At 45.4% G+C, this 23,479-nt stretch overlaps 2 protein-coding genes across 2 annotated transcripts in view; one reads left to right on the top strand and one right to left on the bottom strand.

Annotated features, from left to right (window-relative positions):
• FARSB (phenylalanyl-tRNA synthetase subunit beta) overlaps positions 1–7,288 on the top strand; it is a gene marked incomplete at its 5' end in the record, with an annotated part of 39,581 nt that extends 32,293 nt beyond the window's left edge. Inside the window, one exon of the mRNA XM_010164275.1 lies at positions 7,025–7,288. Within this exon, the coding sequence (XP_010162577.1) occupies positions 7,025–7,176 (152 nt within the window). The remainder of the gene's footprint in view (positions 1–7,024) is intronic.
• A 7,034-nt stretch (positions 7,289–14,322) lies between these two features.
• The window catches only part of SGPP2 (sphingosine-1-phosphate phosphatase 2), a 19,430-nt gene continuing 10,273 nt past the window's right edge, over positions 14,323–23,479 (bottom strand). Inside the window, exons 2-4 of the mRNA XM_010164263.2 lie at positions 22,904–23,083; positions 20,224–20,313; positions 14,323–14,868 (exon numbers count right to left, since the gene is read on the bottom strand). Coding sequence (XP_010162565.2) covers positions 14,323–14,868; positions 20,224–20,313; positions 22,904–23,083 — 816 coding nt within the window. The remainder of the gene's footprint in view (positions 14,869–20,223; positions 20,314–22,903; positions 23,084–23,479) is intronic.

Here is a 23,479-nt window from a genome sequence, read left to right as displayed (position 1 = left end):
ATTATTTAACCAGCCACCCTGGTACTACAGCACCAAATACATGAAATCGTGTTAACCCACATCAGTGACCCAAAACGTCTGCTTTCCTTAGCCTCAGCATCCACCCAAATATTACCTTCCATTAGGAAAGGCAGGAACACAGTGATTTTACCCAAATAATCTTAAGTGTCTGACAGTACTGTAATCCTGAGAATAACACAGCAAATAAAGAGGAGCTCCAAACCTATTACGTTCTTGAACCACTTCCTGACATCCAGCAACACCAAACATCCTCTGTTACAGCAAGAGTGAAAAAATAAATTTAGCCTAAAAGTCTGTGTTGGTCTCTGTTCTCAAGGCAAATGAAGGAGGGAGATTGCTAGCTACACCAGTCCCCAGTTCATCACTACAACAAACTTTTACATGACTAACAACAGTTGACTCTGGGCCCAAGCAATATTATTATTTCCACACTACTTACAGTAAGTTTGTATTTGTAAAATAATATAATTTATCCCTAAATACTCTTGAATATAGTAAAATATGGTATAACATATATTCCTTTGTAGAGTTTATATGAGGGTTCTTAGAAGATAGAAGAATTAGCTTTTCCTCATACCCTTCCTGAGATACAAGTTAATAAAAATGCAGCTATTGACTTAGTTGTGACATGAGAAGATGATTAATTGACTGACCACTGCAAATCTGTGGTCCATAGATTGTTCTCCATAGTCTCTAGCCTCATTGTCTGCACAAGGACTCTTATACTCAACTCTGGTTTTGGATATCCAGTGTACCAGTCTAGGTAAATAATTATTGTCCCTTTACCCTCTTCTGCTATGCCCTGTATGTGAAGGCTTTTGAAAAAACATAGGAAGGAATCAGAATGAAAGATGCCTTTAGACAGAGGATGTATTTATTCATATCATATATTTTTTCTGTCATCTTTTCAAGTGTAAATTATTTTTTGGGGGGCAGAGAGGGATAAATCTAAGGCACTTAGATTAAATTTGATTGTGCTGATTTGAATTTCCTGACATGTCATTGCAGTTAGGTGTGATCTGGGGAGTGGAGGTTGTTCTGGCATGGCTTTAGTCAGGATTTACAAAACAGGAAACTGAAGTTCATAAATACCCCACTGATCCCAAATTAAGGTTTTTCTGGACATGAGAGCATATGGGGAAGAACTGCTGACATTGTGCAACTTAAAAGAGCAATTGGTCCCTCATTTTTTTTCCAAAAATCATGCAAGATTTGAGACATCGAATTTAACAAATAGCTGAAGGTAAATCAAACCCATGAGAAGATGCAATTTTGAGGTTGCAGTTGCTTCGCATAACCTTCTGGGAGCCTGACTGCACTGTGTACATGAGCAAGAAAGGATAGTTGCCTTTTAAAATATTGACAGGTCTGATAGTGTCCTGTAAATTTGCATTTCAGTGTATCTGCCAAAAGAAGGAATTAGTTGAAAATGTGAAGAACCTGATCCTAAAAAGAAAAACATATAGCCTCACAAAACTAAATTCCATCCAATGTAGCACAGGTAAAATACTTCACCAGGTGAGTCAGAATGAGGTAGTGAAACAGCAGCTGCAGTGACTAAGGGGATGGAGAATTAAGATGAAAGACTTCAGAGGCCAGATGAGCTCTGCTCTGTTACCTTTTTAAGCTTCAGCTTCCGATGTTCCTTCAAATTACAGGAACAAACGAGTGGGTTTGAAGGCTTAGTGCAACTGTAGGCCTATAATACTACTTTAATCTATTTCTTTTTGAAAAGGAGGGAGAGTAAGGCAGAGAAAAGAAACTGTGCAAGGTGTTTGACAACAAAGAGCACTGGGACCTCTCAGTTCTTTGAGGGTCAATTAGCCAGAAAATGTGCTAAAGACTACATGCTCTATTGGATTATTGGCCAAAGAATTACCCCAAAGCAATCAAAGCAGCCCTGTTGCCTGACTAGAGAGAGGCAATTACAGATTCTGAGGACGTGCTACAGAAGCTTTAATTAAAGGTGTTATTTCTACATCACTGAACATTGGAAATGAAATTCTTACTTGCAGCCATGAAAAGTAGCTTTTGTGTTTTGCTTGCATGTAGCATGTCAGAATAGGACATGGCTGGCTTTGGCATCTTTTCTTTGTGAACACGTATCGTGTTTCACCCCACCCCTTCTCATAAGTACCAGTTATAATGCTGACATAGTAAGAGATGGATTTCCATTGCCAGACCTTCTGGCTTCCTCTGGCATTGTATAGATCTGTATCAGCAAGGACAATACGATCTCTGACTAGATTTCAAGGTGAGGTTTATGAAGTACTATTCGTGCACAGAGCAGAAAGGATTAACTATATCAAGAGTGAGAACTCTTTTATCCTTAAAATGGATGGTATAGTAAACTACAATTTTTAAATGAATTTTTGCTCTTGATGTACTTGATGGTACAACCAACCAGGCCTAAAGAACAGCCTTTCAATATAATCACACCAGCATCAAACACAGGCCCTTCCTAGCACCTCCACTGATAACAATGCCTCGAGGTGTGCTTTGGTAACTGCCTGATTAGTGAAAGCTTTCTTCAGCAAGACCATGCTCCTTACAACCGCACCGTTCCTGATGATAACAGATGCACAGATAGGACAAACTCTATTGCCAGCTTTGAACTCCTGCTCAAAAGCTGCAGGGCGCAGCTGCTAACTTTTCTAGGAAGGCACCCTTTGGACTCCTTTTGGCACCAAGACTTTATTGAAGCTTAAGAGCTTTAAGGCTTCAGCTTGTGGTGATTTATTCAAATAAGATAATGGTGTGTGCATTTTTTACTGATTCCCCATATGTACAAGTAGCATAAGCACATCTTTCATACTTATAGCCTTGATGCTCACTCTAAAGTTTTATAATTTACTTCAAGAGTTAATGTCATAGTCCAGTTCATAACACAAGCTTTGCAAGGAATTTAAAACACCATGGCTGTTTACTTGATAATACAAGAAACATGCAAATCAAGATTTAAAAAATCCTTACCTTTGTTTCGTGCTTATTTTGACAAATCCTCTGGCTTGCTGTCCTGCTCTTTGGGTTGCTCAGGTCCTCCTGCAGTCCATGGCTTGTCCTCAACACAGTAAGGTTCCTTCAGCTCAGGTCTCCTTTTCTACTCATGGTTGGTCCCTCAGTTAAAGCACTCCCCCCAGCTGCAAAATGTTCATTTCTCTTTTTCCTCCTTTCTGCTCAGATTTTTCACTTTTCTTCTGAGTTTTGTCTTTCTTTATGTGCTTCCCTTTCAATGTCTGATTTTTTTTAATCTGAAATTTACATTTGCTCCAAATGCTGGTGCCCTAGCAGAGATGCATGGACCAGCGACACTCAGTTTCAGGCATGAGCACACCTCCTTCCCTTACCGTGTGTGTGGTCAAAGGGAGAGTCACTAAGTTGAGGAAGACCTTCAGGTCCCCCATCTGTGGGATGCAGTCTGGAGGCCCTTTTGGCAGGCAGGAATATACTTTGAAGCATTCTGTAGTGCAGCCAGTTGTCATAATAATATTTTTATTATTAACCAGAGTTCATTAACTCTCTCTAAACCTACTCCTCAGCTCATGTTTCTTTGATGCAAGAGCCAAGCGTTAGCTGGACGGACAGGGACCCTAAAACTTTTAACAGGTTCTTTCAGTTTTAATTGCTTATTGTCTGGTATCTTCCAGTCCAGAAGAATACCCTGCAAGTGCCATGCCTGCAAAGCACCAGGCACTCTAGTGAGCACACTGTGAAGTAACCAGCATTTCAGGGTTAGCTTAACCAGAAATGGAGAGGTGATTTGAAGGTCCTGCTTCCTGCACTTTGGGGAGCTAAGTGTTCACTTTTGGTATTAATTATATATTTACCTCTTCACTGCAAGGAAGCACAAAGTAAAATAAATAACGTCATGGTCCAGCATCGGTTGCTGCATATGAGATGGAAAACATGGCTGAATGCCTAATGCATAGCCTGGAGCAGCGCAGTCAGAGCCACCCTGAATGGGTAGTTTCATGGTAAAGGCTTCAACAAAATCAACAGCTCATCCCCACTCTCCTCACCTCACTATCACGCTTTGATGGTGGTGATTCACTGATTCAGTTCACTTGTGCTATGAAGCTGTGCTGTAAGCTCATGGTAAGAAGGGGCAAATTTTATTGGTGTCCAGGTTCTATCTAATGTAATATATCACTTTATGGCATATCCATTAAGTCGTTTCATAGTTTCCAATATAATGTCAGAATTTTTTTCAAAATTTATTTGTCACAAATGCATATTATTTAGTTAAATGCAAGGGAACTGCTACAAAGGTTTGGCTAAAGAATGGCTTTGACTTTGGTCCCTGTAGTACTCCTCTTCCAGCAAAGCAGCTGCTGCTGACACTAGTTACTTCAGCAGGCTTGCTGTTAGGAAGTCCAGCCAAGGGGTATGTGATGCAGACAAACTCTTTAATAGTCATGGCTGCCCAGGACTGCCCCTTGCTATAGGGCTGAGCAGCCAGAGCTCCTGAAGACTGGCCCTCGTTACACCCAGCACCTGAACTGGCCTCAGTGACGAACCCGTGGTTTGATGTTAGCTCACTGAGTGTTGTTAGGTGGGACACTAAAGAGAAAAAACATGTATAGCTGTTAGAAGGATGCAGCAATACAAACTGATTTTGCAATAGGTTAACTCAGTGCAGTATTATTTTAGACCCCATCCAGATGCCTAAAACAAGTCTTAAAACAGTTAAGTCTCATGATATAATTGGGACTAGATGTGCAAGAAGATAAAGTAACTTTCCCAAGGCTACGCACAAGGCAGCTCAGAGGAACAGCCAAGTCAGACTCACAGCTTTTTAACTAACCATATTGTCAAAGCTCCTTTTTTCCCTATAATTTTATAGTTCAGTACCATGCCAACATTATTAACTTATGCTTAGTTCTTGCTCTTGTGCCAGTTTAAGCTTACAGTCGAGTTTCTAAAAGAACGTCACTGTGCGCTGCTCCCATCCATGATACAATGCCAGCTTTATTCACAAATAGGAAAGCCTTTACTGCTAAATACAAGGGTACTTTATTTTTAGGCTGTGTTTTCACCCACAATCTGCAGAGTGATCTATATGGGTGACATTTGTTTCTTTTCTAAATCTGTTTCATCAAGTTTTATTTTAACACTTGTTTTGAATAGCGCAGCTTGGCAGTGGCGAGTGTCTGTTTGGCTAGAGTCACGTGCCGCTAACAGCCAGGGGCTGAATCATTCACTTCTGTACGTCCAGCGTCAGCTAAGACTGGAACTGGGTGATTTAAAAGACACTGGTTCAGAATATTTTTGAAAATAGCCTTTAGGTCATGTTACTGTGATCATTTACTGCTGCCATCAGATTTCATGAGGCAGCCAAAACTGAAGTACACATTTAAGTTAATTTGCACTTGCAGCATGTTGGACAACGAAGAGACCTGATTGCTGTTCTTGTAGCTGTAAGTTATGGCTACAAACCACACAGGAGACACTTCTTAAATGAACTATTTCCATTGGGAAGCTAACAAAGAATATATCTCTGGGCTTGACCACTAGTGATCAGTGTCATGAGAATGTTTCTGAAATTTGAGGTTAATTTGGCCCTTTATTGCCTTTTTTAAGTAGCTCCTTGTAGATGCAGTAAACTGGCCTGGGCTGATCCTGAACCTTAATTAGCATTTGGAGCAACCAGAGACTAGGTTGCCATTAGGAAATTCTTGTGATTCTTTTGCAGGATGCAGAGGACACTGAAGGGCTGAGTGCTGTGCAGTAGTAGGCTGGGAGCAGGACTGGAAGCAGCTCCTCAGCTGTTGTCTTCATACCAGTACAGAAGCAAGCAGAGCAGGGACATTTCTCATCCTCACTGATGCAACCTCATGCGTACCCAATAACCAGCTCTTGTAGAAGATGCTATGTTGGATTTTAGGCTATTGAGAAAAAGACAAGACAGCAAGGGGTGAGGGCCGGGAAGCCGACTGGTCCCTGGCACTGTCCCTGCCGACTTGTTTAACTCCTGAGTGGGAATCTCGTAAAGAGCCCTTCCCTCTCTGCAAGGGCAGTACCATTAAAAACACGGCGGAGGCAGCTTTGTACAGGAGGATTGGTAGGGTTCATGCTCTCCCCTTTCCTCTGAGTTTACAGCATCATCTGCAGCTCTGCTCGCTGGAGGTCCTGCACACTGTGCCTTGCTTCTACAGGCTTGTTACAAAAAAGGTAGCTTCAGAAGGAGCAGCTTGCTGGTTTGGTTTGGTCTTGTCTTTTGAAGGGCTATCCAGTCAAAATGCCGCTCACCTCAGGACAGAGACAAAAAATGCAAATGTAGCTGCTATAGACAGGCTCGAATGTATTGCTGGTATAGCTACCACACACAGGTAAGCTCCCAAGTAGGAAAGGTTTTCAGTGAAAAAGTCTGCACAGCTCCCCCAAGTTCCTCGGGGCCGATTCAACTACTTTTTTTTTTCTTTAAATCCCAACAAACATTTAAGTCTCGGGGCTTGGTTTGAGGTAAGAGGAAGATGATCTTCAACTTCCTTTGGGTTATTCATTGTTCCATAGTTTTACAGTGTATATGAAACTGCTTAGAAGCTCTTCTCCAGATGAGGAATGTAGGTTGCTTCTAATTATGTGACATGTAATCAAGTGTGACATGCATACTTACCCCTTAGATGACAGCAAGCTTTATTTCCTTTAGCAGAGTAAGATGGGAAACATTCAGGTGTTAAATAGAGCCTAAAGCCTGCAAACGTTCTTCATTTCAGCATCCCTCTGACTTGACTGTGCTAATTTCTATTACAGGAGTAACTTAGTCAAAACAACTAGAGTGTGAAAAATGCCCACACTTCGGGCTTCACGTTTTATTTTTAACTCCAAGTGTTTCCTCATTCTCTCTCAGTCGTGACAACTGTTAATGCAAGAAAATGAGAGCCCCTTCTTAGCATCTCAGTACAGAGAAGGTTTAATACTGAGAGCTTTGTTCTCCATGTTAAATGCCTATTGACTTCTCTGGCTCAGAGAAATATTGATTTTTCTCTCACTTTCTTTACAGGCTCTGCTTTCTTTCCTGGTCGCTGTGCTGAGATCTTTGCCAAAGGTCAAAGCATTGGGAAACTTGGAGTCCTACACCCCAATGTTATCACCAACTTTGAGCTCACCATGCCATGCTCTGCCCTAGAGATCAATATTGAACCCTTCGTATGAACACGGGACTTCAATCCTCCTACAGCCATCCACTGTCACATGCAGCACCCTCTGCTCTTTTGTCTTTCTCTACGGGGGACATCTGCTTATGCTTTTATATTCCAATAAACTAGAAAAACAGAGCCGGGGTCCCTGGGTGAATATGTTCCTTACAGTGCAATTTGGCTAGCTTCTGCAGGGTGAGAATGCGGCATCTCAGACTAGACCGTGCCCTCAATATTTTTAAAGGCTGGGAGGGGGAAGAAAGAAGTTGGGTAAAAGCCCAGTGTTCTACAAGAGAAATGTAATGGCAGAGCACATGATTAGTTTTCAAAATCAGAAATGTTCCACAGACACAGCTTCATACTGTAACTGATTATGGCTGCATAACAGGAATCTCATTCTTTTCTTATTGCATGAAATAAGATAATTGATTAGAGCAAATGTTGAGTGAATGTGAGCAGAACTAAGGAGTTGAGCTTTTATTCTGTACGGTTGTCATGTGCTCATCAATGGCTGGGGGAGGAAAATAAACTTGTTTCATGAAAACCAGAGCTATTTTGTAAGCAAGATAAGTGTAATAGCTGCTTCCCTACCCCAGACATAACTGCTGATCCTTTATCATTCTAAATTCAGAAAGGGGTGGGGGTGGAATTAATTTTTTTCACGGTTAATGTAAGCCTAGTGGTTTTTGAAGCTCCAAACCAAATTGGGGAAACACATTTAAGAGCATATGCCAGTGGTCTTTTGCATGAGGAGCTGAAAAATATCAAAGCCTTTGTCCGACTGAGGCTGGCGTATTTGCCTGCAGAAGTTAGCGTGGTCCCGCTGCACTCGCACAGCCCCGCCGGTGGCTTTCTGAACCCCAGCTGCACAGCAGGGACCATGTGGCTTTCAGACAGTTTACTTTTCTTGCAGTTTTGCCCCTAGAGTACCTGCAAATGTCTCATGGGTCAGGCCTTTCCTCTAGGTGACTTTCGCTGCAGGCTGGCACACTGTGCCTCTGCTGTTGGGGAAGCTGAGAAGCTCCATCTAGCACAGTGATGCCTGGTACATCCCTCCTGATGTAACATCGCGGAGTGGGTGGCCAGCTGAGTACGCTGCAGCAGGGTCTTTACTGGCTTGCTAAGGAGGCTGGCTCTCCCCCATTTGCAGTATTATAACCTTTGCTCATATTGCAGACTAACAATAGCCAGTGTTTTGCATTAGGCCAATATGCTGTGGCTCATTTTCTGTTGTGAGAGCCAGATGATAGCCCTTGATCCGAAGAGAGGACTGTCCAAGGGTGGACATTGGGGTGATGCTGGAGAAGGTGTTACAGTTGCTGGCTCAACAAGAGCTATGCAATGGTGAGGGTAAGGTAAGCTCATAGTTTGTGAGCTGCACGTCTGCACAGTTCCCTGTCGCTGGACCCACGATGGCTTTTCAATGGTAGCCCCGTTGGTAATCTTAACAGGTGGGAGGGCAACAGGCAAGGTTTTTTGGTGCAAGTGTTAATCCAGTATGAAGAACGCACTACAGTTACCCATCTGGAAACCCTATGGTTCCCCTCAGATGGAAGTGTAGATTTTAATTATCTCTGCATGACAGACGTGAAATGAGAATATAGCTGTTGCCATACGTTGCACGACTGACTCCAGTGCCTACGGAGAGTGAGAAAACTGCAGCTCACATTTTAAAGTCTCCCAAGGGATTAGCCAGCTTGTCGTTTGCAGGATATATCTCTCCGTGATGCCTACACAACTGTAACCAAGCAAGCTCGCAGTGTGGGAAGCAATCTGTAACGCAGATGGTAAGCATTAAAACCCCCTGTTTATTAGTGTGTCATGCATGGGGATTAGGAGGACAATAAGGCAGATTTGCATTTCAGCAGAGTACAGGCATATTTGCGTGCACTAAATATATTTCTCTACACAAGATTTTTTGACTCTCTGGGTGTCCCAATTCTCCTGTGAATTTACTGTCCTTTGAGTGTAAAGACCAGATTAGGCTGGGACTAAGGGCTTGAGCTGCAGTGGTATGTGTTGCGAGGCTTTTAGGGATCCCTTCTCCTTTTTCATATCATTTGCCCGTGTGTCCGTAGCTAAGTGCTCCACAAGCAGGGCATTAGCTCTGTCCCAGGGAAGTACTATTACTTGCTAAAAGTAGAGGAAGAGAATCGAGAGGAAGGTTAAAATGCCTCTTCAGAGCCACTGACCCCCTCTCACAGCTAGATGCGGTGCCAGCAGCCTTGCAGAGGCTGCTGTAGCTCTGAAATTCAAGCTTTGCCATAGTGCTGTGCTCAGGATTAGCTGTGAATCCTGGCGAGCGGGACACTTCACACCAGTGTAGCGTATTTATTGCAGGGTGTTGTCTTTCATAGACCCAAACCAATTACCTGATATTTACAGCTCGCTCATAGCTGTATTCAGTAATCAAGGTACCTAGAACACAGCACGCTAGAGCCACCCTCAGCGTTGCAGTTTTGCTTTTACCCCTTGGTGCAGCTATGGTCTCTCTGGCAAAGGAAACATCATCTGCTGATGGTGGTGACTCCTGAGCAATTTTTGAACATCTTTTGAACTTTGAGTCATTCTTTAAGGAAGAGTTGGAAGTTGGATTTGTCACTACTGTCCCCAGATATGAATTACTTTTGGCCTGCTCCTGCTGGCTGTGGGTACTGGGTCATCACGGGGGATCTGAACACAAGCACAAAAGGCTGGAGAACTGGTGACAGGTCAAAGCCCAGTTTAAGGCACTGTCTGGGTGACTGATGGTTTAATTTCAGCTGGACACATGTACTGACCCTTGGGTTTGTCCTTGCTGTGCTTGGGTCCTGCAAAGGTGCTTTCCCAAACAGCAGATCCTCTGAGACAGCCCGGCTCCAGCTCCTGGCCACACTCTCGGCGTGTGCAGGTCACCGTTGCTGTTGCCTGTGGTGTTTGTGCGAAGGTGACGCTTGGGACTGTTTCCATCTCGGGGCTGATAGTGTGCTGGCTTGCAATTTAAATCATTCCTAGTTTGGCAGGTGAATATGGAACAGGCTGAGGAAAAGCAGCGGGTGCTGTCAGGAGGCTGCCGTGGGGATCAGGGCCTCGGGCACACGCGACACCTGACCGCCCGGTGACCAGGAACCCGAGCGGGGCGGCGGTGGGGAGGTCAGGCTGGCCTGGCTGTGGGCTGAGCAGCGAGCGGGTCCCGGCCGGCAGCGGGGGCAGCCAGCCGCTCTGCCGGGGGTAGGAGCTCGGTGGCAGCGAGCAAGGGTCGCGCTTCAGCGTGTTGCAGCAAATGTGCAAGATCCCACCCGCTGCTGAGCCGCACTTCCACCCTGCTCAGAGCTGTACCCTATTTCCTAACTTCTACTTGCAGCAGGCAGTAGAAAGGCTAAAACTGAAACTATTTTCTTTTTTTTCCATCCCCTAAATCAAATCACCTGTATCAAAAAAGCAACCTTCCAGCCTGCTTGCGATTTTACCCAGAATCTTGGAAGGGTGAGGAGACTGGGGCCATGACAAAGTTACTGCTGGAAAATTAAAACAGGAAAATTCAGAGCTTGCTAGTTGGGTTTTTAATCCCTGCTGAAGGGTGCAATAACATTTGGCTGCTGCCTTGAGTAGTTGGTTCTGTGCTGGGCGACCAGTACACAGAGATGCTCTGTGGCAGGAGGAAGCCTGGATCGGCACCATGTGCCTGGAAAGCGGTTTGCAGATTGAGCACATCAGGAGGAGGCAGCCTCAAGGCAGGACAGAGTGGACTAAACTAAGGGCGAGATGCCTGTTCCATCCCTCTTGACAGCATAATGAAGGAAATTTAGAAAAAGATTGTCTTGGCACAACCCCTCCAGCTGAAGAAGGATGCGAGACAGAGAGCCGTAGTGCTGGGCCAGGACGTACAGGACAGCACTGAGGAGAAGTCAGCAGCCCAGGCTCCAAGGCTGGTGCTCTGTATCTGGAAATTGTCTCCCATGCCATTCACATCACAGGCAGTGTCTTACTCTAAAAACACAGCACTCAAGGATTCAGCTGATGCCTTTGTGCTACTGAGTACAGAACATGACCAGCAAATTGGACACAAAACCTAATTTTCTACCATCACAGTGGAGACACAGAGGCACCCAGAGAGCAGGGATGAAGAGGTGGGGAGCATTTCCAAAACCAGCAAAGACACACATGGGTTTGCAGCGAGGACCTGGTGCTTCAGGTTAATGAAATACAGAAAGGGTGATGTGTCTTACCTTTTCAGAGGACTTGCCTCTTCAAGCCTGGCCCTGCAGGAACAGCTGCGGATCTGTGTGTACCCTGTAAGCACAGCCTCAGCACGGAGCCCAGCTGAGACCCTCGCCTGGTCCCAGCAGCCCAGGGATGCTGCAGCAGTCAGGGCTCACCCTCATCAGCTGCGGGCACTTAGGGGTCCATGGGCACACCACTTCCAGGCAGGATGTGATGCTGAGGGGAGGACATGGCCCTACCCGCTTTCAAATACACATCCTTGACAACAAAACCTTGTTAGGCTCCTCAAGGAACATGAAATATTCTGCGGTTTATGGGATGTCAGGCTATAATTGCATGTATCAGTTTAAAATCAAATTTGGTTTCCAATTAGCTGTTTAGTCTACTGGAGGTAGATATTGCAGGTGAAGGGGATTCCAGGTGCCCAAGCAACCCCCATCACTAATGACACAGCACCTCACACGTTTCCATTTGCAAAGGACGTAACAAGTAGTTGGGAGTAGATCAGTAGTCTTTTTTTTTTATGTTTTTAAAAAATCAGGATGTTGCTGCCGAGCCCAGCAGAGCTGAAGCACACAGCCAGACTGAGCAGGAGAGGAGGGGGGATGCAGCAGGACAGCTCAGGAAGAGAGGTGGGTGGTTGCATTTGGGCAGCTTTTTAAACTATGACTCATTCCCCTTATATCAATCCTTTACAAGTAGCAACAGAGGACACAAAATGAGCAGAGAAATGCCAAATTTTGCAAAATAGGTATATTTTAAAATTTGAACTAAATACAGTTTGCATGTATTGCATGAATCACATGCACGTGAATACTATAAAAGATAGAAATACCCGTGCATCTACTTTATAAATCCAAGCTTTTATATATAAAGTTTTCATAGCATAAAATATCTGTGATTCAGAACAGAAAAATTACACATAAAATGTCCCCATCAAACTGTGCCTTTCTTGGGACCAACCGATTTCACCCTCCACTTAAACACTCAGCTTGCTGTTCAGTTTGTTCCCTAATTTTGGTCCCATCCAGTGTGATGTGGCCCCTCTACAGGGCTTCAGCTCTGCCCTGCAGCTGTACATCATAAAGCACCCTCAAAGTGTTTTCAAGGTGTTTTAAGGCCCGATCACAGTGCTTCTGTGGTGCATGGGAGGGAGGGAGGCTGAGGACAGAACCCCTGGCTTTGGTGGCCCAAATCCAGTGCTAACCAAAGGGCACACGGACACGTGCCCTGTTGAAAGACTCCTTGAAGCTGCTTGTGTGCACATGTAAAGACCACACAGCCTGATTTAAAACAGTTTATCCACAGCCTGGGCAAATCTAAAAATGGGGAAGATTGCTGCCTGCATTTCTTCTGGAGACTACCGGTCTAGTTTTAAAAATCACATGGCTTTTTCATGTGCATGCCTCCTGCTCCTCAGACAAAACTCCCAGCTACATTTTTTTAACAGTCAAACTGATGGCAAAGCACCTCCTTTACATTCTTCAGGTTAATTGTTCTCACAGCCAGGAAGACGAGTGTACATGGTTAAAAAGCTGGCTTTTATGAACATTCTGAACGGGGGTCATGCTTGAAGCTCCACAGTCATAGCATGTTACATTTTCCCAGCCAAGCAGACCACATTCACCGCTGTATTTCTCACCAACAGCTCATTGGTCCAACAGCAGATATATATTTTTTTTAAATAAGCGGCCTGAATTATAGCAACAGTTCTCCTATGAACACTCCTCAACTGCTATTCTACAAGCGTACGCATGGTATTGCAAGATGCATGGAAGACCAACCATACCGCTGTGCAGCACCAGGACACGATGGCATCTCAACATTGTCACACGTTGCAGTCACTGGAGTCACCACTCAGCTCCTTCCACAACGCGGTTTAAGGACACTACTTGTCACCGAGCCCCTGCGCAATAGGAAGGGCTTTGTCCCATCTCCTAGGCAGGGAAGCTAAATCAGAGTTAAATGGTTTGAATGGTTTGTGGTAACAACTCTGCTCAGTTGTATGTGAGCAAAGGATCTTTTAGTGGAGGCTTTCCTATTACTATTCAAGATGAATTTCTTATAAATCATTTAAAATGTTTTGTAGTGGATTTTTCTTTCTTGTTTTACTTTTTTGTTGGTTTTTTAAAGGATTGCTGTGCATAAAAGCATATATACAGAACTAGCCAGGTCTGGCAGTGCTGTCAGAAGACACTATGACAAGCAACAAGTACAACAGTCATCAGATTTCTCTAGGAAAATGCACAGCCATGCCCGAGCAGGGCCGTCAGATCTCTGCCGACGCTGGTTGCTGAAGAAACCTGCTGTCTTGGTCAGCAGGACGCTCCCACCAAAGCCCAACAGCAGGAAGGTGCCAGCGCTTGAAAAGCCTCCACCTCCATCCACCTCCACATCATCTTCACTTCCTCAGCCAGTCTTCCTTCACCCCCATTCTCCAGGGACAGCATGGCACAGAGCTCTGAACGCCTGAAGAACGACATTTTCCTCTTGGCTGGTTGTCTCTTCCTCCACCCCACCAGCTGCTTGCTCCTCCTGTGCCCCAAACACCAGCCCTTCCTCGGCTTGCTCTTGCAGGAGCAACCCCGCAGCCAGCCAGGCAGGCAGTTCTGCAGCCCACGGAGCTCTGGGCCGGGATCCCACGGGCACAGCCACACTTCCTGGCCATAGCAAACCAGCCGCTGCCACCACTCCAGCAGGAATTTTGGCTTTGTACTTTGTGCTTGTCATTTTTAGTCATCTGTGCCAAGGGTGTCTAATTATGGGACACAGTGGGGTCAGTGATTTCTAACCCAAACTTATTTGTGTACAATGATTCCCGTGACTCTTCCAAACTGTGTATTTTAGTCCAGTGCAGAAAGGCACAAAATACTTTTTGGTCAAGTTGCCAGCCTTGAACGACTTACCACATCCCTGAAATGGTGGTGCCATGCAGTACTTTGTAAGGAAGGTGCTGCACTCACATCAGTCCTAACAGCTCGTGCAGCAGTGGCACGAGCACGGTAGCACTGAAGCCAACTGAGGAGTACGTGATAAATTTATACGGCACTTCCACTTCCAGTCGTCTCCGGGCTTCCAGGTCGCCAATGGGAAACTTGTACCGATAACCCAGCATGCCAAGGACCACACTCTTCATGAGCTGGCGTGTCAGCAGGACAACAAAGATCCCTATGAAGAACCTGGCTAGTGTGACCACCACTATTTTAGTGGTGATCAGAGGAAATCCAAGCTGTAAATTTTCACTGGTGTAGGCTGGTGCGGCATACTGGTTATTTAACCAAAATCCCACAGTTGCTCCAGCTCCTGCCCCTAAGATCGTAGTGGTGTCTCCCCTGGTAGGGCTGTAATAGTCTAGTTTGGGGTAGTTGTAACATAAAACAAGAGGCACAACTATGGAAAGCAGCGGACAGAAGGGACTGGTTAACAGCAAATGATCTATCACATCCCATGTAGGGTAGAAGAGCACGAGCAGCACAGCTGAAATCAGCGCTCCGCCAATCACATCCTGCAAAGAGATCACATTTAAAAGCTTTGCGAGACCTGGAAGGCAAACCAGAAATTCTCAGGTGGTTATAAAAGACCAGTATCTGCAATTTGTGAGTGCGCAGCAGCAGAGGAATGCCCTGAACTCACAGCGATGGCACTGTCCACACACAGGGACAACCCGAAGCCTGTGCTAAGCAAAACATGACAACCTGTGAACTCAGCCTTAGCCTCATCCGTGTGAATATATCGATTGACTCACATTTTCCCCTACACAAGTGAGATTCTTCCCCTCACCTGCTTTCATGTTTTAAGGGCACTTTCCACCTATGACCTCCATGGAAAAGGCACATGCACAACTCCACCTCAGGGATAATACCACTGTAAGCTGCCTTCACACAAACCCTTCCCCTCCCCTAATCCTACAGGTAAATTTATCATATCAGGAGGATTATCGCTGCCTTGCTTTGCATAAATAGGAAGATGCTGTCTTTTGTCAGAGACACACACCCAGGCCAGGAACACAGGCTCTGGGGGAGAAAAGGGCAGAGCTGCAGGACGCGGTACACGTGCCGTGATCCCTGTCGACCGTGGCGAGAGGTCGGCGCCGCGTGCAGGAGCACATCAAGGAGAAATTTGTCGCCCAAGCCTCTGAAATCCAGCTTGCAGTAAAGTGCCCGAGGCAAGCGCATGGTTAAAACCTAATTTATTAACAGAGGCAAATGAGAACTTGATTGTTGTCGACCGCAAGGCTGGAAAGGGAGACAAGAGGTAACCCCTAACAAAAGCCATCTGTGTGAGAGCAGCCAGATAAAAAGCAATATAACAAGTTTCCCCATGCTGCTCTCCCAACATTGCTTAAGAGGCAGCAGAATTTGTATTCTATGAAACACCCTGCAAAAGCTGGAGTTAATCACAGACAGTAATGTCCTCTTCTCAAGACTGTATCTTTTTCACCAAGTCATGACAGTTGACTACTACCATGCTTGGTCACCATCTAAAATGAATTTTTTATGAGAACTTCATAAACTTCATTTTTTGCACCACTAATAAGTAAAATAATATATATTTTTTAAAGCAGTGCTTATTTCATTGTTTTCTCATCCTTTTTTAATTTGTTTTGTGCACGTTTTATAATGTACGTATTGGTACAGTAGTACATGTATATAATTCATAAGTAAACATACATATATTAGGGGTACATGCTCAAAAATTTTTTTACTGATAGGGGTGCACAATCAAAAAAGTTTGGAGATCAGTGTTTTCCTCGGTTTTTTCCCCTATCCACCAATATATGGACTTCTCATTTTGGAGACTCCTTACTAGAAGCTGCAGGAGAGCATGGGCAGTGCCCAGCCACAGCCATCAGCAGTGACTGCCTTTGGTTCTGGTACGCACAGGCAGAGGTTTGAGCTTCTGAACACCCAGAAGAGGTGGGCAAGTTCAAGACCAACACTTTACAAAGACATTTAGCAATGCAGAATTAATGATCTTCCCCCCTTGCCTGCTAAACGAAGGAGAAGATGGGAAGAGGAGGGATGGCTCTGATTTCTGTGAGAAAAACTGCTTTTCTGGACTCTCCCTGCTGTGCACCCAGGACCTTGCATTTCCCGGCGGAATGAGCACTCCCAGGAAGCACATTCTTGCCGGTCTGCCTGTGTAAACAGATTAGCCTCTCGCCAAACCCGCAATTATAAAGGAATTTTTAAATGAGAGCTGGCATGAATTTCGCTCAAGGTGCAGCACTACCAGCAAAGCTTAAAACCTCCCGTTTCCCCGCTGGGATGCTCCAGCTCCCTCAGCACGGGTAAGAGCTCTGCAGGCTCCATCCCTCCCAAAAGCCCCCCCCAGCACGGCCCCGCTCCTGCACAGCACCCCTGCCTGCCCGGCATCAGCACCGGGGAGGCCTCGCTCCTCCCGAGTTGAACAAGAGCTGCCTTGTTCACTTTGCTACCTAAAGAACAGGCCAGGTTTGGGTTTTAATGACACAAGTTGTTCAAGTTATTTTCCTGTGCTGCGTAAAGAAAAACACGTTCCTGTGGTATGTAAAGAAAAACAATTGACATAAAAATCCTGTTGCAGACAATGTGTGGGGTGCAGGACCAGGACACTTCAAACTCTTCCTGCCCCTCGCCACGGGAGCACTGCAGTAGTGTGGTCCACAGGTACTGGCACCACTGCTGCCGTTCTCATGCTGGGCTGACTTTTTTGTTTCACAAGGTCTTAGAGCACAATTTTTTTGAGGATTGCAAAAGCGCGTGGTCTGGCTTTCTGAAGGACAGACCCTTCTATGCTCTCACCATTGAAATTACAGTTGGAGAGGCGAACAGTCACAAAATAACCCCAAAACACTGAACCAGCATCCCAGACACAGTGGCAATCAAGCATCTTCCCTGATGTTTCCAATCAAAGCAAAAATAGCACGTTTCCTATTCTGTCTTGTATATGGTCACTTACTACCTGAATTCCCTTCAGGGTTTCATTTACTGTGTGAGACGCTACTCACTCTCCTAAACAGAAATATCTTATTTGCTTTCCACTTCTACAGGTTACTCCATTTCATCCCATAAGGACTGTACTGCCACAGTATGTGAAGTGATGCCAATAGGTCGTTTGCTTCTCAGTTTTAAAATATTTAAGATAATTTCAGGATTAATGGCGATGTTAAACCCGAGACATAGCAGAGCAAAGGAGCACAGTGGCTAAAAGCCTCCCCTCTTCCCCCTTCTCTGGGTGCTGCCTTCAGCTGATGAAGTTCTTCCCAATATAATTTGCAATTATCTTGTTCACTTCTTTTTGGAATACTGTGCACTCACACAAACACCATTGCTCATCGTTTCAAATACGAGACGACTCAGACATGCTTCAGCATCAATGAGACAGAAAAACCTGTTAATCTCACTGAGACAGCGACCAAAAATTGGACCATTTTTAAGATGGGAAGTAAAGGGATAGCTTCTAAAATACAATTGTCTGGGGGAAAAAAAAAGACAAAAAACAAAACCAACAACAAACCCCAGGCCCAGTGCCTCCAATTGCTTTTTGTTCCTTAAAAATAATCCCTAAAATGTTACAGGTTCTCTGCTTCAAAATGCATCCAAATTTTTGCTTTGCCCTTTCCAGATAACTCCAGATTCCCCCTTAACTAGGTCCTCAGACTCCATCACTTAAGACCTAAAAGGAAGGACCTGCCTTTCCCCTACTTCTCCACAAGCATGGGATATTCTCCTGTCACAGTGGGGAAGGCGGGTTGTTACAATTATCTCTCAGCAGTGCAAGTGCATTGCTTCCATCCCTTTCTCTGGCTGGGTGACGCTCTCCTGGTAACAGCCCAGGCAACGGGTGTTCATCGCTTTTCCCTAAGCACGGTGTTCACTCCGAGATGGCCACAGTGATGCAGACAGCTGCCATACCGCTCAGTGCATTGCCAGAAGGTCTTCAATTGTAACATCTCTTCTACTGACACAACTGTGCTTTTTGAGGCTGTTCCTGATCCAAAAGCAACACCAGCAATGCTAAAATACAGACTGATTTTTTTAGAGCTGAGACTATAGAAGACAAGCCCCTGCACCAGAGCTCCAGGTACAGTTGTAACAAAGCATGGTGCAACTACCTTGCCACTCTTTCTCAGGTTCCTCAAACAGGAAAATTTCAGCCACATTAATTCAATAAATATATTATACCCATTCACTTTCTTTACTAAAATATTAGGATCACTTAATAAATAATTTCATTCTGTCGGTATTAATTTCCTCTTAAGACCCCAGTTAAAAACCCATTGGACAGAAGATGTTTCAGCTGGTGCCTTGTCTGAGTGGCTGCTGTGCCTCAGCCCTGCAGCTTCTCAGGTCCCCACATAAGCAGTGGGCAGAGCAGCGGCCACTTGGGCAGCTCAGGATGGGAGCTATGCCCTAAAGTATGGCAAATAGCTCTGAACCACATTTCTTCCCTGAGAAGAACCCGTCACTGCAGGTGGGACAGACAGTGCTGCAGAGAGAGGGGTTGGATCTGGGCAGCTGTGATCATCAGGCACTTCCCCAGCCCTGTCCCCACCACAGCACACACGGGATGAAGACCCCACCAAAGTACGTTTGCCCTTTTGAAAGGCAGCATTGCTCACAGGGAGACTAAGGAGCTTTTTTAAAAAACAATTTTAAAGCCCTTTTTTATAATGACAAAGGTACAAAGGACTTTTTCTTCTTTACCCTAAAATCCATCTAAATTTAGAGGAGTCTTTCATTACAATGGACCAGCAAGGGAAGTATGTGAAGAATTTTTACTGGTTGACTTAAGGTCACTAGCCAAGAAAGGGTGCCTCCAGCTTCAACTGAAGATATTGTTTTGATCCAGTAGGCCTGGAAGGGAAAGTCAAGCTATACTTTATACATAACCTTAATTTCATAAGGGCTCCCTTTCTTACATTCATCAAGCCTCCTTATTACAACAAACATAATTATTACTTAGTAAAAAAAATGCAATTATTTATGCATATGCAACCAACAAACAATGTGTATCAGATTCCTCTGGGGAAGTAGTCAGAGTTTTTATCCATACTTAGGCAGCTGGATCTCCTCTCTGGCCGCTATATGTAACAAATCAATAATGTTTCCTCTCATCAGGAAGGAACCGGCTACTGCCTAATCAAAGTCACACTGAAACCTGTTCTTAAAGCAGGGCTGGCATCTCTAAACAACTGTGCCCAACAAGTCTGTCACATAAAGTCACTGCTATTTTATTATTATTCTCATGCAAAGTATTTGTGCGTCTTAATTCTTCGAGAATGAATTTCCTACCAGCTGAAAATGAGAAGCTTATCATAATATTTTTTTAAGTCCAATGTTCCTGTGTGGTCACATGAGACCTGCTGTCCCCCAGTCCCCCAAGGACAGCTCACTTCTCACATTTTCCCCTCTGCTCTCCACTAGTCCCCGGCATGACTCACCAACCTGCTATTCCCTCCCTGGCACTCCCAGGCTAAACCAGCCTGGAATATTTCTCACTGACAACAGTGATACTATTGCACAAAAGGCTTAGCTAAGGAGCAGCGTCAGTTGCCCAAGTGCATTCCTCACAATTAAATTTCAAAATAGAGAACTACAATTCAGATGCCACACCGACCTCACCCGGCTCCTCAACCCACACGCACCACTGCATCCCTCATGGCACAAATAATTCCTCTGCAGACTCAAGTAGCAATAGCCTGAGGGTTTCCTCACAGCTGCCTTTGAACATACAGCCTGAAATTTAGTGCCACAACTCCTGTATTCCTGCAGCGGCACGGCCAAGGCAGGACACATATCACTTGAAGAATGGGAATGGCTGTAGGTAAGCAGAGCTGCGGGCACGACCGGCCCGGGGCAGCGCAGGGCATCCTTACCAGGACTGTGTGCATCCCCGTGTAGAGCCTGCTGAGACACACCAGCGTCGAAAACACAAACGCTGCTACCAGGCCTAGTTCAAACGGATACTGCAAAAAGGGGGGGGGGAAAGAAAATACACACATTACACACATCACATATACATTTTCCACTTCAGCATCAGTCTATGTCTGAAATAAAACACCCAAGCAGCTGGACTGACATCAGGATCTCGCGTTGGGAAGCAGCTCCTGAGCTGTACTGTCCGAAAGAGATTAATGTGACCTGAGACAAGACCTCACATCAGCCAACGTGCAATCCTGCCAGAAGGTCATTTTGCTGTCGGTGGTGCCTGCTTTTGCAAAGGTCTAGTCTTAGTGTGGGGAAACCTGGGAAACAGATAGCATTTGCATAGTTTTTCCCCACAACATCCACCTGAAAAATCCATGTTAGTCCTTAAGGAAAAAAAGGTACAGCACGTTGTACAAGCGATGCCCGAGGTTGAACTGCAGCCTCAGATCACCCAAGGGGAAGGCGACAGCCGCAGAGCCTGACCAGAAACGTGATCAACAGTCCTCGAGCAGTGGGCTGGGAGAGGAAAATCAATGTCTGGGCTGAAACCACAGTCCAGCTATTACAGCAGCCAGGACTGCTCTTCCCTGTGACATTTAAGGTTTAATCATCTTCTTATGAAGCTGGTTTTGCTTAATTCCCTCTCTGAGTTGCCTATGAACACGGAAAGAAGTGTTGAAATAATTCAACATTTAAAAAGGAAAAAAACCCCACACATTTGGTAGAGAATAAGCTTCACATATTAGTCCTTAATCCACTCATTCAAATACTGAAACCAAGTGGGCTGGTGGGCTCCTTTCTGTCCATAAAGGACGTTTTTCTGAAAAAAACAAAAAACAAACAAAAAACCAACTCAAAATATAAATACATTAAATTAATTCACCCAATTTGACACAAAGTCTCCATCTACTGCTGAGAGGCTGACAACTGACCAGAGTGGCTGTAGGTCAGCGCAAAAATGCTTCTGTGGAAATTTTAAGCATAACAACTCACTTCTGACCCTTTCCCCTGGCATAATCCAGCCCCCAAAATAGAGAGCTCAGACCCAGCTGCAGATGTCAGTCCCAGTTCATAAAATGCTGTTTTTTCCAGACTTCTCTAAGCCTTTGGAGGATTTACGCCCACTTTATTCCCCACTTCAGCAGGCAGTCTGGGAGCTAGTCCAGATCGGTAATTGATGACTAGGGCAGCTTTAGAAGATAGCAGCATAATGTACTGGTAGACTTTTCCTTCTTAATAGAGGCAATTAAATCTTTTAATTATTTTACAGCAGCTTTATTGTTTCATGGCAGTTTCCAAGAAGTACAAGACAGCCCGTGAAGAGCTGCGTGTCCCACTGGTAGCTTATCAATCATGGAGGAGGAGAAAGTGCTGCTGGCCAGGTCTTTTTGGCAGATCTGACACATGGGATGGATCTGGCCTTCCAGGGCTGACAAATATCCCATTTTACAGCTCCTCCTCCCCATCCCCATTCCATTGCCAAGCTTCTCCAGCCTTTTACCATACAATTCCCTGGGGGCAGGAGGCTGGCAGCACAGCTCTGGGCACCCCTGACCTGCTCCCTCATCCCTGCACTGCGGGCAGGAGCAAAGCCCACTGCTTCACGGTTGGGACCAACTGAGTCTGGAAGTTAAATCAATGCAGAGACCTTGGTGTCATTTGGAGACCTCTGTTTCTATAAGTTACATCCCCAGGACACAGCACTGTTCATCAAACGGGTGGCCACCTTTTGTCCCTGCACACAGGCTGGCACTGCGGGGAGGACACCCAGGGACACGGTGACAGCCAGAGTCCCCGGCTGCACTGCGAGCCCTCTGCGTTACGTGGGTTTATCTTGGAAATACACTTGAGAAGGCTGAGAAACATACTTAAATACCACGCAGCCAGGAAATTATTATTGCTAGTGTACAGGAAACGTGTTTGGATTAATAAGATGCAATTAAAATAATCATTATGGAGAAATGAGTTTCCAGAAAATAAACCTTTTAGAAAGATAAAAGGTTGAAGGTTTGGGGAAAATAATTATGACATCTCCCCAGGCAGCCTACAGCTCCAGTGCAGTGAAACTATTGTTACTCCTCTGACAAACAGGCTCTCAAATCATGTTGTATGCTATCATCAGTCTGGCACAGGCCAGAGCCAGGGGATTTCCAAGGATGCTTTCCCTGCATCATACAAGAACCATTTGACACAGAGCTCCTTTGGTCTCCCCAGGCGCCAGTGTTTCCTGAAGAGCAGTGTTGGCTTGGCGGGCACAGGGCAAGCACAAAATACTGACGCTGGGCAGCTTCTGCAGCAGCCAGCAGCTCCCTCCACGGTCACCCCGTGTGCGAAAACACAGCGAACCCCCCAAGCCACAGCAGGGCTGTGCAGCCCACCTGTGACTCTCCGTGGGGTTTGAGCAAAAGAAAGGAGATTTCTGCTAAATTTCTTCTTGTGTCTATTATCAGCCAGTTATCAGTAACAACAGGGAAAAATATGTGTCTATGAAAAGAAACACAGAGCTCCTCTGGAAGTGCACCAGCTTTAGATTTGCTGGTTTTCTGTAGCTTGCTGGAAGCAGACACGCTTTTTTGTTCTTTTTTTCTTTTTTTGCCCTTTTTTTTTTTTTCTTTTTGTACCCCCTACCTTGTACTGGTTCATGGTAGCAATGAGAAAGGAGAAGGAGATGGAGGTAGCTGCCATGGCGTGGGTGGAAGGCATCCCGTACTCTGCATTCGCCCGCATCTCCAGCTTGACGACAGGTGGTGAGAGGGGCCGAGGCCACTTCAGGAGGTCCTTGGAGACCTGGCCTATGTACATCACTATCTGGGGAGAGGAAAGGTCACAGGGCTGTCAGGCAGCACGGGCAACCCCCACTCAGCCCACCCAAGAACTGCCTCTATTTCTGCACTTTTTCCTGAAAAATCCACCACCCCAAGCACAGAATTTATCCCCTGAATTATTAAAGGGAGCTCCATTAGCCCAGTCAGCAGAGGAAGGGGTGGCTTTACTGCACCATGTTGTAACCTGATCAGAAGTGGGACCAAAAGGAGGGTCTGCTGATGAGATGCAGAAATACAGGATGGGGTGAGAGGGACAGCTGGCTCCCACCCCATGCTGGAGAAGTGTAGGTTTCCTCCCTGTCCCTTATAACCCCTCTCCTGCAAAGCAAACAGGTATAGGAGAAATTTTTCTGCTGCCACCTCCAAATCACCACCTCAT

Source organism: Antrostomus carolinensis, unplaced genomic scaffold, assembly GCF_000700745.2.
Source record: "Antrostomus carolinensis isolate BGI_N321 unplaced genomic scaffold, ASM70074v2 scaffold14410, whole genome shotgun sequence".
In the NCBI taxonomy this organism is placed as follows: domain Eukaryota; kingdom Metazoa; phylum Chordata; class Aves; order Caprimulgiformes; family Caprimulgidae; genus Antrostomus; species Antrostomus carolinensis.
Note: the sequence above shows the minus strand (reverse complement) of the source record. Positions and strands in the feature narration are given on the sequence as shown.